This window comes from Felis catus, chromosome B3, assembly GCF_018350175.1.
Source record: "Felis catus isolate Fca126 chromosome B3, F.catus_Fca126_mat1.0, whole genome shotgun sequence".
In the NCBI taxonomy this organism is placed as follows: Eukaryota; Metazoa; Chordata; class Mammalia; order Carnivora; family Felidae; genus Felis; species Felis catus.
Window position 1 is genome coordinate 68054639 of NC_058373.1, and position 15598 is coordinate 68070236.

General features: G+C 43.3%; 1 protein-coding gene across 2 annotated transcripts in view; it reads left to right on the forward strand.

The window, feature by feature from the left end:
• The window catches only part of SCG5 (secretogranin V), a 59930-nt gene extending 44332 nt beyond the window's left edge, over positions 1-15598 (forward strand). Inside the window, exons 4-6 of one of the 2 annotated variants that reach the window (XM_003987301.6) lie at positions 3872-3984; positions 11068-11121; positions 15022-15598. In XM_003987301.6, the coding sequence (XP_003987350.5) occupies positions 3872-3984; positions 11068-11121; positions 15022-15117 (263 nt within the window). In that variant the 3' untranslated portion in view covers positions 15118-15598. The remainder of the gene's footprint in view (positions 1-3871; positions 3985-11067; positions 11122-15021) is intronic. The other variant, XM_006932660.5, reaches the window with a different exon arrangement.

Consider the following 15598-nt stretch of genomic DNA (forward strand, 5'->3'; position numbering starts at 1 on the left):
TCCATGTCCGTCTGTTTTCCTTACTTCCTTTGACAATCATCGTTTCAACCATGTCACAAACAGCATCTATCCCGAAATATTTCTTTGGAGTCAGGAGGTGACATGAGAGACAGGGCCCAAGATGATAAGAAGTTGGTTAACAAAGAAGGTTGAAACTTTCTTTGCTACTCATGTGTCCCTCCCACTTTCCTACTCCCTAATGCCAAAGAGAATGAATGTAAGCGGGCTACACTTATGGTAGGCTTCAAGCAGCTTACCTGGGTGGTTAAGAGTGGTGGCTCTAAACTCAGACTACCTGGAGGCACCTGGGTGGCTCAGTAAGTTAAGCATCCAACTCTTGCTTCCTGCTCAGGTCGTCATCTTGAGGTTTGTGAGATCAAGCCCCATGTTGAGCTCTGCGCTGATAGCATGGAGCCTAGAATTCTCTCTCCCTCTCTCTATGCCCTTCCCCTGTTTTTGTGCTCTCTTTCAAAATAAATACGTAAACATTAAAAAAACACACTGAATTCAAAACCAAGGTCAAGATTCATGACCTCGAATGAGTTAACTAACCACTTCGCACCTCGGTTTCCTCATTTGCAAAATGGGGGTTGGTGTGGGAATTAAATGAAATTATCCACGTTAAGCACTCGGCGCAGCACTTCCCACAAAGTAAAAAATTCGTTAAATGGCATCCTGATTATAATTGGTTTTGCCACTAATAAATAACGCTCTCGTTGAGCTTGTGTTAACTTCTAGCACCAGAGTAGTCTTTTCCTCCAAGCCTACAATAATAGTGGGTATTTATCATCCCTGCTTTGCATGGATGGAAACTGAATCTTAGAGCATAGCGTGTCCAAGCTTATCTATGTAGCAAGTAGCTGAGCCAAGACTCAAACCCAGGCCTAGCTGATTCAGGACCGTGTGCTCAACCACCATGACATATTGCCTTGCTCACTGGCCCCTCAGATTTTCTTAAACACAATGCAGGCTTTCTCTGAAAGAGGTTTTCCCTGAAAGATATTCCTCCTTTCATTTAGGGTAGGTGTCTGATTTCTGTGGGGTACAGAGCCTCTGCAACAACCAGAGTCACTGGATGTAACCTAGCCAACGTAGAAATACTGGCCCATGACCTCAGGAAAATCTGAATCATTGCACCAAGCCAATCACTTTAGCCACGTTTTACATGCTCATAGCGTTTGGGATGGGTAGAAGGAAAAACCAGTTCAGAATTTGAAGAGCTATAGTCTTCGCGGAGGTTTGGTTAAACTGATTAGATATGATATGGTACAGTGGTTCTTAAAGTGTGGTCCCAGACCAGCAGCATCAGCATTACCTGGAAACTTGTTGGAAGTGCAAATTTTCAGGCCTTACCTCAGACCGACTGGGTCAGAAACCCCTGGGATAGGACCCAGAAGTCTGTATTCTAACCTGCCTTCCATGTGATTCTGGTGGCTGCTAAAGTTTGAGAACCACTGTTGTAGGAGATTGGACAGAGTTTGAGCCGAGAGATCTGAGGTCTAGTCCTAACTGTTGTATGTCAGTCCACTACCCTGCGCCTCAGTTTCTTCATCTGTAAAATGAAGACATAGTGCCTTAAAGGACATAAATGTTGTTCTAGGTTAACCTGAGAAAGGAAAAAGTCCAGATCTGTGTAATCAAGCACAAGTTTTATGCATGCCAGAGCTCTGAGACGAGGCAGTCAAGGTGGGCTGGTACAGTTGGGTCAAATTACAACTCCCAGACCCCTTCTTGTTACACACTGTCTGCCATTTTCTTTGCTATTTTCCACTAAGCTAACGTTTCTCATTCTTTGTTCTACCATTATTTTCATTCTAAAAAGGAAATCACTAGCTAAATTTAGATATTATTTGTAAGAAATTGCTTGAGTTATGCTTCACTGAGAATCGTGACACCACACAGTTGAGCAATCCAAGAATAAAACCTTGGCTTCTGGGACGCCTGGGTGATTCAGTCAGTTAAGCATCTGACTTCACTCAGGTCATGATCTTATGGTTCATGGGTTTGAGCCCCGCGTCGGGCTCTGTGCTGACGGCTCAGAGCCTGGAGCCTGCTTCAGATTCTGTGTCTCCCTCTCTCTCCACCCCTCCCCTGCTCACACTCTGTCTGTCTGTCTCTCTCTCAAAAATAAATAAACATTAAAAAAAAAAAAAAAAAAACCTTGGCTTCCCTCTCCCAGGCCATGCTCTCCTCTGATTCATGGCCCAGCCACCCAGGATAGAGCAGCAGAACATGAAGAGGCCATCCCCAGGGATAGGATGTGAATCCCAGGGCACACTTTCAGGCCCCGAGGTACCACCATTCCCAGAGCAGGGCTTTATCTCTAGATCTCAGTCTGGGCCCACTCCTAAGTACTCAAGAAACAATTATGAAATGGTTGTAAAGCTGCCATATGCAGACTATCTGAACTCTTTTGACTGGCTATCCCTTTCCTACAGGTTAATTGCTGCAGATGAAGAAGTTAGATAAATAGTTCAGTGAAAAGTAGGGAGCCACGTTAGGGATTTGTTCGAATGCTAATGACTTGTACACGAGAGCTTCATGCTGCTGAGACAGTGGGTGCTTCAAGCTGCTGGAAGGCTTCATTCAGACGGGTCTCGCGAGACTGGACTATCTGGCTGGTTGTAGTGGATCCCTTGTAGCACTGACTTTGATGCAAAGGGACTCTCTTTCCTCCCCCTAGCCCTGCACAGAACTCACAGTCCGTCCTCTGCTCCCCACCTCCCCATCCTTTTAAGCTGCTGTCTAAAAGCACATTAGAGACAGGAAAAAAAGGACTCGTTTTCAGAGTATCATGTCTCATAATGATAAGGCTTAGGTAAAAGCAGCAGTGAAGTGGAATAACCTTTCTTGGGTTTGATTGAAAGACATGCTTTATTTCAAAGAGCAGTCACAGTATAAATTGTCATTTAAAGAGAGACGGTGGCAAGGAAACGATAGCAGGTGCTCTACATGTGATCAGCTCTGTTCCTCACAGCTACCCAGTCAAGTCCTTGATTCTGTCCCTCTTATAGATGAGCAGATGGGCTTAGAGAGACAAAGGTAACCTTCCCAAGGAAGTAAGACCATCTGTCAGTTATGAGCCAGGATGGGAACCCTGAGCTCTTGGTCTGTCTGACTCCAGACTTACCCCATCACCACTATAACACACACCAATACTGTCTGGTGATTGTTGTTGTTCTTATATAATGTGCTTTCTCCAAGAAGCCGAAATTGTTTCTAAAGAGCTCACGCAAGAGAAAACACAGTGACGCGTGTGGAATGGAAGTATACTAGCTAAGGAAATATTTGCTCTCATAACAGATAGAAAATCATGGTGGTAACACAATAGAAGTTTCTTTCTCACTCGTGTGAAATCCTGCCAGAGGCGGGTGAGGGTATGGCAGAGGTAGATGGTTCAGCAACCCAGACTGCCATCTTTCATCTTTACACTTGACACCCACAGTTACCCTGGTCGGCAGCAGGTAGCAAGCAGAACAACAGATGGGAGTGGGGGGTGGGAGGGAGAGGGGAGCATCCAGGAGGTTTTTATGGGCCAGTCCTGGAAGTGGAGTACATCACTTCTGCCCACATTCCACTGGCACAAACTTGGGCATATGACTCGACCTGACTGCAGGCAGGGCAAGACTGGGAAATTAGCTGGGTGCCGAGAGGGAAAGAAAAGTGGGTTTGGTGAACTGCCAACCAGTCTCTGCCACAGGTGGGCAGAGGAGTGAGAGTTCAGGATGAGCAAATCCAGTGGGAAAGTGACTTAGAGTGACTGATGTGGATAGATTCTGGCCTGTGGATATCTAGTTGTTTTTAATAAGTTAACTCTTAGAACCACAACAGATACCTTGGCCATTCCTCAAAAGCCTTTTGCTGTTTGCAGTAGATGATGGATGTCTGGAAAACACCCCGGACACAGCAGAGTTCAGTCGAGAATTCCAGCTGCACCAGCACCTCTTTGATCCAGAACATGACTATCCAGGCTTGGGCAAGTGGGTAAGTCAGATCTTAATGACTAGTAGATGTTACACTCTGGTACTGATGGCAGAGATGAGCAATAGGGTGGGGTGAGAGAAGAAAAAATGTTTAGAAGGTGATTTTTTTCAGAAATTTCTGGTTGAGAGGCATGTTAGTTAATTACCAAACCACATGCATGTCTAGGACGCGATATACCAACCCATCCCAAGTCAGTGATCTCTAACCTGCTCGTCAGCTGTAGTCTCCAAAGGCTTCTACTCTGGTCTCCTCCACAGCCTGTGTAAGTCTTGTCAGTGTTTCACAAAGCACATATAGGAAGTATATGGCTTGTGGGTTTTTTTGGTAAAAAAAAAATTGCCAATTATCTCTAGACTGAGGGAGATGATCTCTGCAGGACCAAGGAAAAATGATGCCAGAAGCTTAGACACAGACAGATGTAATTCTGCTCTATGGAAAGAGAAGGAAAATTCCAAAACGTGTACCAGTGAACTTCCTGTCAGTACCAGGCAAGAATCTATAACTGTCCGTTAAGAAAATTGCAAGCATTTGGAAGGAGAAATCATCACCATTTGGCATATGTTTGTTAAAAACAAGTTTTGTCGATCTATTTGCCAGCGTTATTCATTGACTTTGCCAGCTTGATGAGGGAAATGAAGTGAACGTGGTGTATTTGGACTTCGGCAAAGTACTTGATGAGATCTTTCATGATCTCCTGTTGGAAGAGGTGGAGAGATACAGCCTTGGCAAGAGAACATCACTGGGAGGGAGCTTGTTGAAGAGTCCATCCATGTCCATAGGGAGAGAGACTCCACATGGTGTCCTGCATGTCTTAGTACTACCCCATTCCACATATTAAATATGAAATTGTAATAAAATATTTTGAATAAAAAATACTGAACAGGTACTTACTGGATTCTCAAATGATGACACAAAGTTGGAAGGTAGAGCACTGAATGACAGAGTCAGGATTCGATAAGATCCCAACAGGCTGGAACAATGGGTCAAACAGGATCACAGTTGAATGGGAATGGAGCTATGTTCCTGTGGTTGGGCCTGTGTAATCAGATGCTGAGAAAAGTGGAAAAATCCTAAGGAGTGTTAATTCGTGGATAAGCAGGTGGTCAGTACATCTGTGGAATGAGTGAATGAGCAGATATTCCTGCCTAAGCACTTCTAGAGCTACTTGTCCCTGCTCAGCTCACTGCTGGCAGCTGACCTTGATTCCTTCATTACTGGGACTATCTTAGTCTTAGGAGTAACCTCCTTCCCTTCCTTTTACACTGTTTTAGAGAAAGGTGCCTCTCCTCATTAATTACCACTTTCATTTCTCCATTATCTTGCTTTAACATTGCATTCAGTTGCTTCCACCTACCCTCACCGTATACACTTTCCCATCTTAAAACAACAAAGCAATTTTACTTTTGCTTTCTCCAATATGCAATAAGTCTTTTAAAAAATTTAATGTTTATTTTTGAGAGAGAGAGAGAGAGAATGAGTGGGAGAGAGGCAAAGAGAATGGGAGACACAGAATCCGAAGCAGGCTCCAGGCTCTGAGCACAGAGCCCAGTGTGGGGCTCGAACCTACAAACCACAAGATCATGACCTGGGCCGAAGTGAGACGCTTAACTGACTGAGCCACCCAGGTGCCCCTCCAATATGCAATAATTCTATTTCTCTTCTTTTTCACAAACAGTTTGGTTAGGGAGAGTTGGTTCGTGGAGCCATTCTGAAGCCTACTAGTAGAATTGAAACATGTCAAATTACAGAGGTAGACATCTATAGGTTCTTGAATAGGAGACTGAAATCATGAAAGTCTTCTATAAAAGAAATTATTTCTGGTGGCATATGGAAGGATGAAAGAGAGAAGAGTAGATTAAAGGAAATAAAAAACTGTAGGAAGTAATTCCAGTTATGAAGGCCATGAACATAGTAAATTTGAGTGAACCTCGTCAACGTGATTAGAATCTAAGACATTTCGAAGGCAGATGGGGAGCCAGTTAGAACTGGTATATGGCATAAATATAGTAGGAGGAGGATGGAAGAGCTATGTCTGGTTTATGTGAAATGGATGGCATGAACTTTTCTTCTGATGCAAATTTTTAAAGAAAGGAATAAAGAAGAGAGGGAGGTAGGAGGAAAAGAGGGGAGCAGAGAAGGTGGAGAAGAGCAGGAAATAACAGAGGAGCCCCAGGAAGGAATCCGCAGGAGACGGGCAAATCCACAGAAGCAAGGGCCAGTTTCAGCAAAGAACAAGTGGAAGATGCTAAGCCTGCTTCGTTCCAGATGCTGCGCTAGGTGCTTGATCTATAACAGTCTCTGAGACATGGTGCTGGTCTTCAATGAACTTACCACCTTGTGGCTGAGAAGAAATGTGAAAACACAACGAACCCAACGTAGCACGGTCCAGCTTCATGTTCTAGCTATGCTGTGATCACTAGGAGGTACAATTACTGGCGAAGAGGGAAGATAAGGGCAGATAAGGAATCTCTAAGATGGAGGGCTTGCACAGCCAATTGTACAATTGCCAGCGAGGAAGTTGAAGGCAACACTGAAGTCTAAGGTGAGAAGGGCCCCTGAAGAACGGGTAGGTTGGAAATGAGCAAAAGGAAGCAAGAGTGAGACTGGGAAAAGTGTGAGTGAGGGCAGAGAGCCCTTTTGAGGAAGCAGGAGAGATGGAAACTTCTCTCCTGCCAACTTTCCTTGCCTCTTCTTGAAAGCCTGGATAGATTACTATTACAGATCAATGACCAGGAACAATGTTTACATGCCTTTTATCATCAGTAATTATGTTTATTTAAACCTAAGTTTCTCTCATTTATTTTCTCAGTACCACCTGGCAGTGAACATGATTTGCTTGAACTTCACATGGTAGTGGGAATCAAGTACAGTAGTCTTCCCTTATCCAAGGGGGATGGAATGACGGTCTCAAGCTTGTCCTAAGCTCAACCAGATTTTAAGTTAACAACGTAATTATCTTAAACAAGAACAGTGCACACAAGACCACGATTCCTTATATGCTAATAATGTTTGCCTGTCTTTGACATTGGCTGGAGCTCAGCTGGGTCTTTAGCAATGATTCATATATTAGAAATATCAGTGTCTGTCTCGTTTCCTGCATGACTTTCTCTTTGTTAATGCATCAAGACACGTTTTTTAAATGCACATCACATGCCTTCCAGGCCCTGTGTTGGGTGATGGGAATGGAGATTAAGAATAATAGTAATTGTATTTTATTATATGATAGTAAGTAGTAATATTTATTAAGCATGTACTGTGTGCCAGACACTGTGCTAAAAATACATGAATTATCTCAATCTGCCCATCCCAAACACGCCCATTTTACAGATGAGAAAAAACAGGTTTAGGGGGTGTGAGTAGCCTGCTCAACACCACAGAGCTGATTATCAGCAGAGGTAGGATTTGAACTAGATCTTCTGACTCCAGGAGTTCTTTAAAAACTGGTAGATTTCTTATCTTTTCATGGCTCATGGCTCATCATGTGTCCTGTACTGTGGTCCCATCAAGTCCTGCCTAGGACTGGCTATCTTTTGGATGGTGTGTGTGCCCCCAGTGTGGAGTGGCTATACCCAAAGGCTGGCTCTTGTGGGTGTCAGTCAGCCCCTCCTTCACACAGTAATTGCTGACTGCTGCTTAGGAAAAAGTTTTCTTGAAAAGCAAATATTTCTCCTTTCCAAGCGCTATTCATATCTTTTCCTCAGCCCGCTGGGTGATTAGGGTCTCTTTCTCCCATGGAACCAGCTGATCATGGCCAGAGCCGACTCCATGAGAGGAACGAGAAGCAAAGACTTTCTCTGCCTTTCCTTGTGTTTCAGGACCTCAACACAGCTGAAGAGTCGAATCCTCTTCACTTTGGGTTCGTCTCATGTTTCCATGTGATTAGGTTTGAATTCTGCCTTTCTGATATGTTCCTCTTAGTGTTTCACATCAGGAGGCACATGATGTCACTCTGTCCCAGAATTGGTGACTTGTTCTAAGTGATGCCTGCCTGGTTTCTCAGGTGTAAAGTTACTGTTTTTTTCCCCCCTTTGAAATTAATCATCTGTGGGGAGGTACGTTGCAACTGTATAAATGTTTGGTCCCCATTAAACTTTCAACCAACAATCTTAGTCTTCATCGATGATACTCACTAAAATCAGTCATAACCATGGTACTTGTAAAACAGTGATTTTTAAACTCTATTACTCATTCTGCATTTACTGGTTGCCATTTGACTCTAAACAACAGTCCCCCCTTTTATTCATTTATTTATTTAAAAATCTGTTTATTTATTATCAGTATGGATTGGTTAATTCCTATTATTTATTTTGGCATTCACTCTGTCCTAGATATAGCCAGCAGGAGTCTCCAAGTTGGCTTCTCTTTCCCTTTGACACATCTCATCACTTCTTGAGCACGTTCTTACTTTATGGGACAATTAGATGTTTCAACTCCATTGATCCTTAAACTTTCCCTGCCCTAGCCCTGGATTCAGACATTCTCCATTCCCTGGTTCCATTTAGGAATGGAATTTGAAACCAAGATCTGGGCAGTTGTCCAAAATCTTGATGGCACAATAGAAAGCCCTTTTTGTGAACTCAAACCTGCTACTCACATGGAAAACAGGCTCACCGCTCCCCCATCCCTACCCTGTCTACAAGGAATGGGTATCAGGAGAGGGGGCTGTTTTCTTCTCATTCTTTTTGTATACTTCTTTTCCCCCCACACTGTACCTGCAGCCCTTGCTTCACATCCATACAGTAATAGCAGGGCTAGTCGGGAATGCCCCAGTCACTTTCATGCAGGGCTGGGAAACTCTCATCCAGCTAATCCTAACCCTGGCTCTTAGGAAAACCCAGGGACTGTCTCTGGGAGGACAACTTGGTAGACCTTTGGCATTTCTTTTCGAATGAAGGTTCTTATTTGTATAATCTGCCCCACAACCTTCTATTTTTTTATATAACTTGTTTTATTTTTTATTTTTTAAAATTTACATCCAAATTAGTTAGCATAAAGTGCAACAATGATTTCAGGAGGAGATTCCTTAGTGCCCCTTACCCATTTAGCCCATCCCCCCTTCCACAACCACTCCAGTAACCCTCTGTTCTCCATATTTAAGGGTCTCTTCTGTTTTGTCCCCCTCCCTGTTTTTATATTATTTTTGTTTCCCTTCCCTTATGTTCATCTGTTCTTTGTCTTAAAGTCCTCATATGAGTGAAGTCATATGATGTTTGTCTTTCTCTAATTTCACTTAGCATAATACCCTCCAGTTCCATCCACGTAGTTGCAAATGGCAAGATTTCATTCTTTTTGATTGCTGAGTAATACTCCATTGTGCTTTATCCATTCATCCATCTGCTTTCTCCACATCTGCTTTATCCATTCATCCATCGATGGACATTTGGGCTCTTAACATACTTTGGCTCTTGTTGATAGCGCTGCTGTAAACACTGGGGTGCATGTGTCCCTTCAAAACAGCACACCTGTATCCCGTGGATAAATGCCTAGTAGTGCAATTGCTGGGTGGTAGGGTAGTTCTATTTTTAGTTTTTTGAGGAACCTCCATACTGTTTTCCAGAGTGGCTGCACCAGCGTGCATTCCCATGCCCCACAACCTTCTGAAGGAGTTGAACTGAATCGATGCTGTCTTGACCCCCCAGGTGGTGCAGTGGAAGTTTGCCACCCACGGTTGACCAGCTGCCCCACCCCCTCATTCCAGCTCTGGGCCCCCTGACCTCCCAGCCCCCAGAGCCCTTCCCCAGTCTTGGTGCAAACTCCCAGATGTTCTCTGCACAACAGGAGTTGTTATGTCCACAGAAATGCAACTCCAGAGGACAAGAATGAGCCTCCCGGCGATGTGCTCGTTCTTTGAGACTGTGATCTGCACATCTGCCTTTTCTCCCTTCTAATATTAGATTGACCAGTTTCCCAAGTGAGCAGGAGACCGAGGCTGTGGCCAGTATTGGCCTATTGGGTACTCTAGATCCTTCACTCCCTGGTGCAGCCTCCCTGCATAGTTGAGGTTGGGCAAGAGATCCACGTTGTAAATTGCGGGTGGGGTAGATTTTAATGAACATGAAAATGATGAAGCTCATTCTTGGCATCTGTCCTTTGTATTTCCAAATGTACCATTAAAAAAAAATCTCTATATCCAAAACAGTTCAGAGGATACAAGTGTTGTATAAACTTGGTCCCTAACAGAACTCTGTCATCTCTTTAAAAAAAAAAATCAATGGCAGTATATTTTATTTAGAGTAAGATGCAGTCATCTCTTTTATGCATTATTTCCCTTTGGATGAAAAAAAACACAAATAAGTCCCCCCAATACCCCTTCTCCCATTTTGCCTTCAGATTAAGTGTTCTTTTATAATCTCAATAGGGAAACCTGTGGAACTTGTGTCTGATATTCTAGAGCTCATTTAAATCCACTATGTGCTTGAAATACAGCAATATGTGGAAACACTTATACAAACTGTGGTAACAGAGCCCGTTTTTTTTTTCTTCCCCCAACATAGCTTTCCTTCTGCCAAGAAGTTTTTTGGCAGTTTTTAAAAGGTTCACTCTATTAAAAATGTTATAGACCAAATGGTTTTCCGACTGTCTTGACTGGGGGCACTGACTTAAGCCACAGGAGGAAAGGTTGCAGAAGTCAGGATGTCTCATTTATTTACATAGAGGATTGTTATTAATAGTCAGACACTCCTCTAGAGAACAGTTTATGTGTACAGCTCATAAAAAGGGAGTTGGATACAAAAGTAAAATGAGATAAAACTGTTTGTTTTAAACAAAGGCTGTTCAAAGTGAGGAGCTGAGTTTCCAGTGCCTCTTGTGTTTTAGAATGTCGTATTTTCCTGTTTATATGATTGTTGGTGACACTGGTGTGCCTTGGGGCATTGCAGAGAACTTTATTAAAAGCTACACAACCACCAGTCTTTCTCTTGTGGTCTATCTTTCTGACGCGACATTCCTTTCATCTAACTTTGTTTCCAAAATATGTGTGTGCAAATATCCAGGGGGACACACCAAGTATCGCTTCTAAAATAGACGTTCACCAAATTTGATCCATAACTTCTGTGTTCGTGTTTTCTTTTCTCCCCATTCTAGAACAAGAAACTCCTTTACGAGAAGATGAAGGGAGGACAGACACGAAAGCGGAGGGTAACGTGTGGCTGGCTGAGCTGCTGCTGGTGGGATGCCTGGAGCTTTCTGAGTGTGACCCCTCAGTTGTCGGAAAGTAGCAGAGGCCTTTCATGAGCCATCCTGGGAGGGCGGAACTCGGGTCCCGTGGAACGAGGGCCACGCTCTTGGTTTCTGGGGTGGCCTCCCCACGACTCGGCACATGGTTTTGAGTGGAGGGCTGTTGCGTGGTGATCCCACCACCTCCACTGCATTCGCGAAATGGGTGTAGCGTCCCTCCCATGGGTGTGGGAATTTGGGGAGCACGTGAGGGTGTCTTTCCTTAGAGGGGCTCTGGGCAGCTGTGCACACATCTGCACTGATTCTATAAACACAAAAGACAGGAACAAGGACGTGCTTGCTGAACTGCAAGCTCCAGGCAATAATTTTGAAGGAATGTAGGGGCAAAGGATGAGATGAACAAACCTCATTCCTCCTACATAGCTTTTCTTCACCTAGCCCAGCCCCCTTCCCCAGACTTGGCACAAATTGATGTGAAACGCTCTTCATCTGTTACATTTGTTTGCCAACCGGTGAATTTGCTGCCGGCTTCCTCATTTGCCATCTCAGGGCTGCCCGTGGTGGGATGTTGGTCTGGGTGTTGTGCGTTGAGCCACTATGGTGTTGCCTCTTGTAAAGCTGAATGTCAAGTCTGCTTTGGGTTTCCAATGTATTGAATGGCAGCGAGACTGAATAAGTGATCAGTGACTATTCTGACAATCCACTGGTGCTCTAGTGGATAGAAGTGCCTGGCAACCCCCTCCTCTCCTCCTCTGACCAGGTGGAGGAAAAAGTTAAAGTCCTGTTATTATATAGCAAAGTGCCATGTAGTAACCACATTAGTTAAATGTACAAACCAAACCATATACTCAAGGCCACTATTTCTTTTTTTTTTTATTTTTAAAAAAAAATTTTTTTTTCAACGTTTTTTATTTATTTTTGGGACAGAGAGAGACAGAGCATGAACGGGGGAGGGGCAGAGAGAGAGGGAGACACAGAATCAGAAACAGGCTCCAGGCTCCGAGCCATCGGCCCAGAGCCTGACGCGGGGCTCGAACTCACGGACCGCGAGATCGTGACCTGGCTGAAGTCGGACGCTTAACCGACTGCGCCACCCAGGCGCCCCAAGGCCACTATTTCTTAAAAACAGCAAGTGCCTGGATCTCGGCAAAGTTTGGGAATCTGGGCAGTGGTAGTTGTGGCCATTCTGCACAGTTCTGCCAAATCCAGTCCGAGTGCTTGAGAAGGCATAGATCTTCTGGACACAGCATTAATTCACGGGCCCCCACAACAGAAAGTTCCAAGCCCCTCTGCTGCCTGACACGTGGCCAGTTTTGAGAAGCAAAGTTGTCTGGAAACTGATCTTCTTTGGGAGGGTTAGCAGGGTTATTAGGGGTTTTTCTTGGGTGATTACAGTTTCCAGTGGCAAATGGTGACAGGAAGGGTCTGAAGGGTGTAATGTGGTCTTGAGAGAACATCAAGAAATTCTATTTCAGGACCTCAGAATACACATAATTTACCGGTAAGATGGCTCGAGTATCTCCCCATGGCACAACAAGAACAGTTCCAAATAAGACCAATGACCGACCCAAAATGAAAAACTTAGCATGAAGCTTTAATTGTCTCTACTTCCTGGCTCACCGTTCCTTGTGCCCTGACTCGGCTAGTGACTGTGGGTCAGGATTTAGGTCATTTTTCCATGAGACCAGTGATTACCAAAACTCAGAATTCTGGCTAGGACACATGTTATGAAGGATTGTACTTTGGTCTCAACTTCCTCCACATAGGAAAGGCCTAGAATTTATGAAAATAAGGGTCATTTTGACCCAGTCGTATCAAATTCTTCCTGTTCTCAGACATCTACAAAAACCCATGGTCATGCCATAAATCCTGACCCCCTGGGGACTCAGGGGGACACAGAACTTGCTTCCCCTGCCATCAGGCCTCATGTGATGCTCCCATTGATTGAAGAGTTTAATCACCTGCTCAAGTGCACCCATCACCAAGGCTTTCTCCAATGAAGCTCAGTATCTGCTGTGGGTTTCCAAGGCTCCCAATGGTTCTTCCAGTTATGAAATGGGGAAAAAAATGTTCTCTCTGTAACCTAGCCAGTCCCTCTCACCCAGGAGAGGAGATAGATATGTAAGTGCCTTGAGTTCTTCAGAGGATTCTTAAAATCAAGTATCATTATTATTAATCCTTTTAAGTATAGGATTCAATACTGATGAAAATTTATCAAAAAAGTTCAAGTGATTGCTCCTTTTGCTTCCTCACTAATTTACTCCCCCACCCCCCAGTATTTGGCATTTTCTGGGTCTAGGCGGAAGGACTTGCTCCTTTGAAAGTCCCTTTACCCAGAGGGTTTCTCCCGAAAGTTACAACAGACCCCCAGGTAGTTTTATGTAACTTTATGTATTTGCTTAAATCTAATTGAATTCCACTTGCTTCATGAGTAGAAAGTCAACTCCCCTTTGCAAACTTTAACCATTAAGATGGATCTTGTTAATATCTGAGATCTATTTATCTTAAAGAGCTTATCCACCTTTTATTCCCATATTTGATAAATATGGAAATCTCATATCCTTTTTTAATGTCTTAGAATTTTCAGGTAAATATTGTTACTAAAAAACAATAAAGATACTTATGATACTGAGTACACTTTTTCAGTGCACGCTTGTGTCACCTACCCGGAAATTTTAATATGACTCTCTGGAGTCGGCCAGGCCATTCTCGTTGACAGTCTCTATGTAGAAAGCATTTTAGTTATTTTAAACATGTTAAAGATGCCTTCCCAGCAAAGTACTATGTTTTTGTGACGTGTCACTTTTCAGATATGAGGATGTTGCACACTTTGTAATTCTCAGTTTGTAATGCATTTTTGCTGGATGAGTTGGGCCTTTCGTGATTCATGCATTTAGCTGTCAGAATGTGGAAGGGCTTTTACAAAATCTCTTTCGGAGAATGACCTGATCACCCTTCAAAAAGCCAAGGCAGACAATGTCCCCTTGTCTAGAGAGACCCACCTGTGAACTGCCTCCATTCATCCATGGGGACTTGGGATGGATGATCATTTGTAACTACAGCCTCTTGCTTATATTTTTGTCCAGTTATTGGAAGGGGACTTCAATAAACAAATACCTTCCAAAACTTTCGAAATTTTTTCTGCTTGGTAAATACTATGTTATAAAGCTCCAATTACTAGTTCAAATCCAAACCTCAAAAAGTGGATATGTATTAAAGAAGGAATGGAAAAACCTTGACTCATTCAGAATAGCAACAGATGAGAGATTTCAAAGTCTTGAGTCCAAAGTAAAGGCACCTTGTGCAGAGCTTACTTCTTTTCTTTAGCTTTTGAACTTGAAGGTGGAAATGATTGCTAGGGTCACTGATGAATCCTCTTTAGGTAGAATGGAAGAATTAGGTAGCATGTAAAAATCAATACAGCAACAGGATGTCCTATGACCAGTCTACAGACACTAATTCCTACTTGATCTGTTGCCTTCTTTAGAACGTTCTTATAAAATATACTTTAATGCATTTCACATTCTCTCTTCCACTAAATAAGGCCTTATTCATATGGGGCTTGGTATCTAAGTCGTAGTGAGAACTTGTTAGCTGATTCACTCCAAAGCTTTGTGCCAAAGAACTCTTCGGTTGTGTGCAAGACACAATTAAAGACATCTGTCGGTCAAACAGTGTTTCTCAGGCCACTGAGATTTTGAAGATGCACTGAAATAATCATGTGGTAGGTGGTAGGTACCACTGTTACCTTGTTTTTAACCCAATAGGCCAGACACAATTCTCACTCACGTCTTTTCTTTTGTGAGATGTCTGTATCTGATGTTCAGGTATAATACCAAACTTTTTTTTTTTTTTTTCCAGAGTATCAATCCATATCTACAAGGACAGAGACTGGACAACGTTGTCGCAAAGAAGTCGGTCCCCCATTTTTCAGATGAGGATGAGGACCCAGAGTAGGGTGAAGATGCTGGGTAGAAACCCACACGGCCCGTAGGCCTCAGTACTGCTTACGTGCACGTGTTATTAGAGCCCCTGTGAATGGCAGCATGTTTCTAATTTAGACTAGTATGGATGAAAAGCAGCTGCATTTTGATATTGCATTGTCCTTCACACCGATAGCTCTGCTTTCTACCAAATTAGAATAAGAGCTCTTTTCTTTTTAAATGTGGATCTGCAACGGGCATTGAAATTAAGGTGTATATATCAACAACAGTAAAAAGCAAGACTATGAATGAAATGTCCTCAGACTTCTTGAAATTTAAAATGGTGTTTTGGGCTGTGCTGTTTTGGTCAAGTCTGTAGAAAGCTGGCATTTGATTTTGATTATGTAGTTCACCCAGCCCTTGGGCATTGTTACACATCAATAAAGAAGGTTGTACTCAAGAGGAGGAGCGGACACATTTCACTTGCCTACATCTTAATAAATGTGTATGCAAGC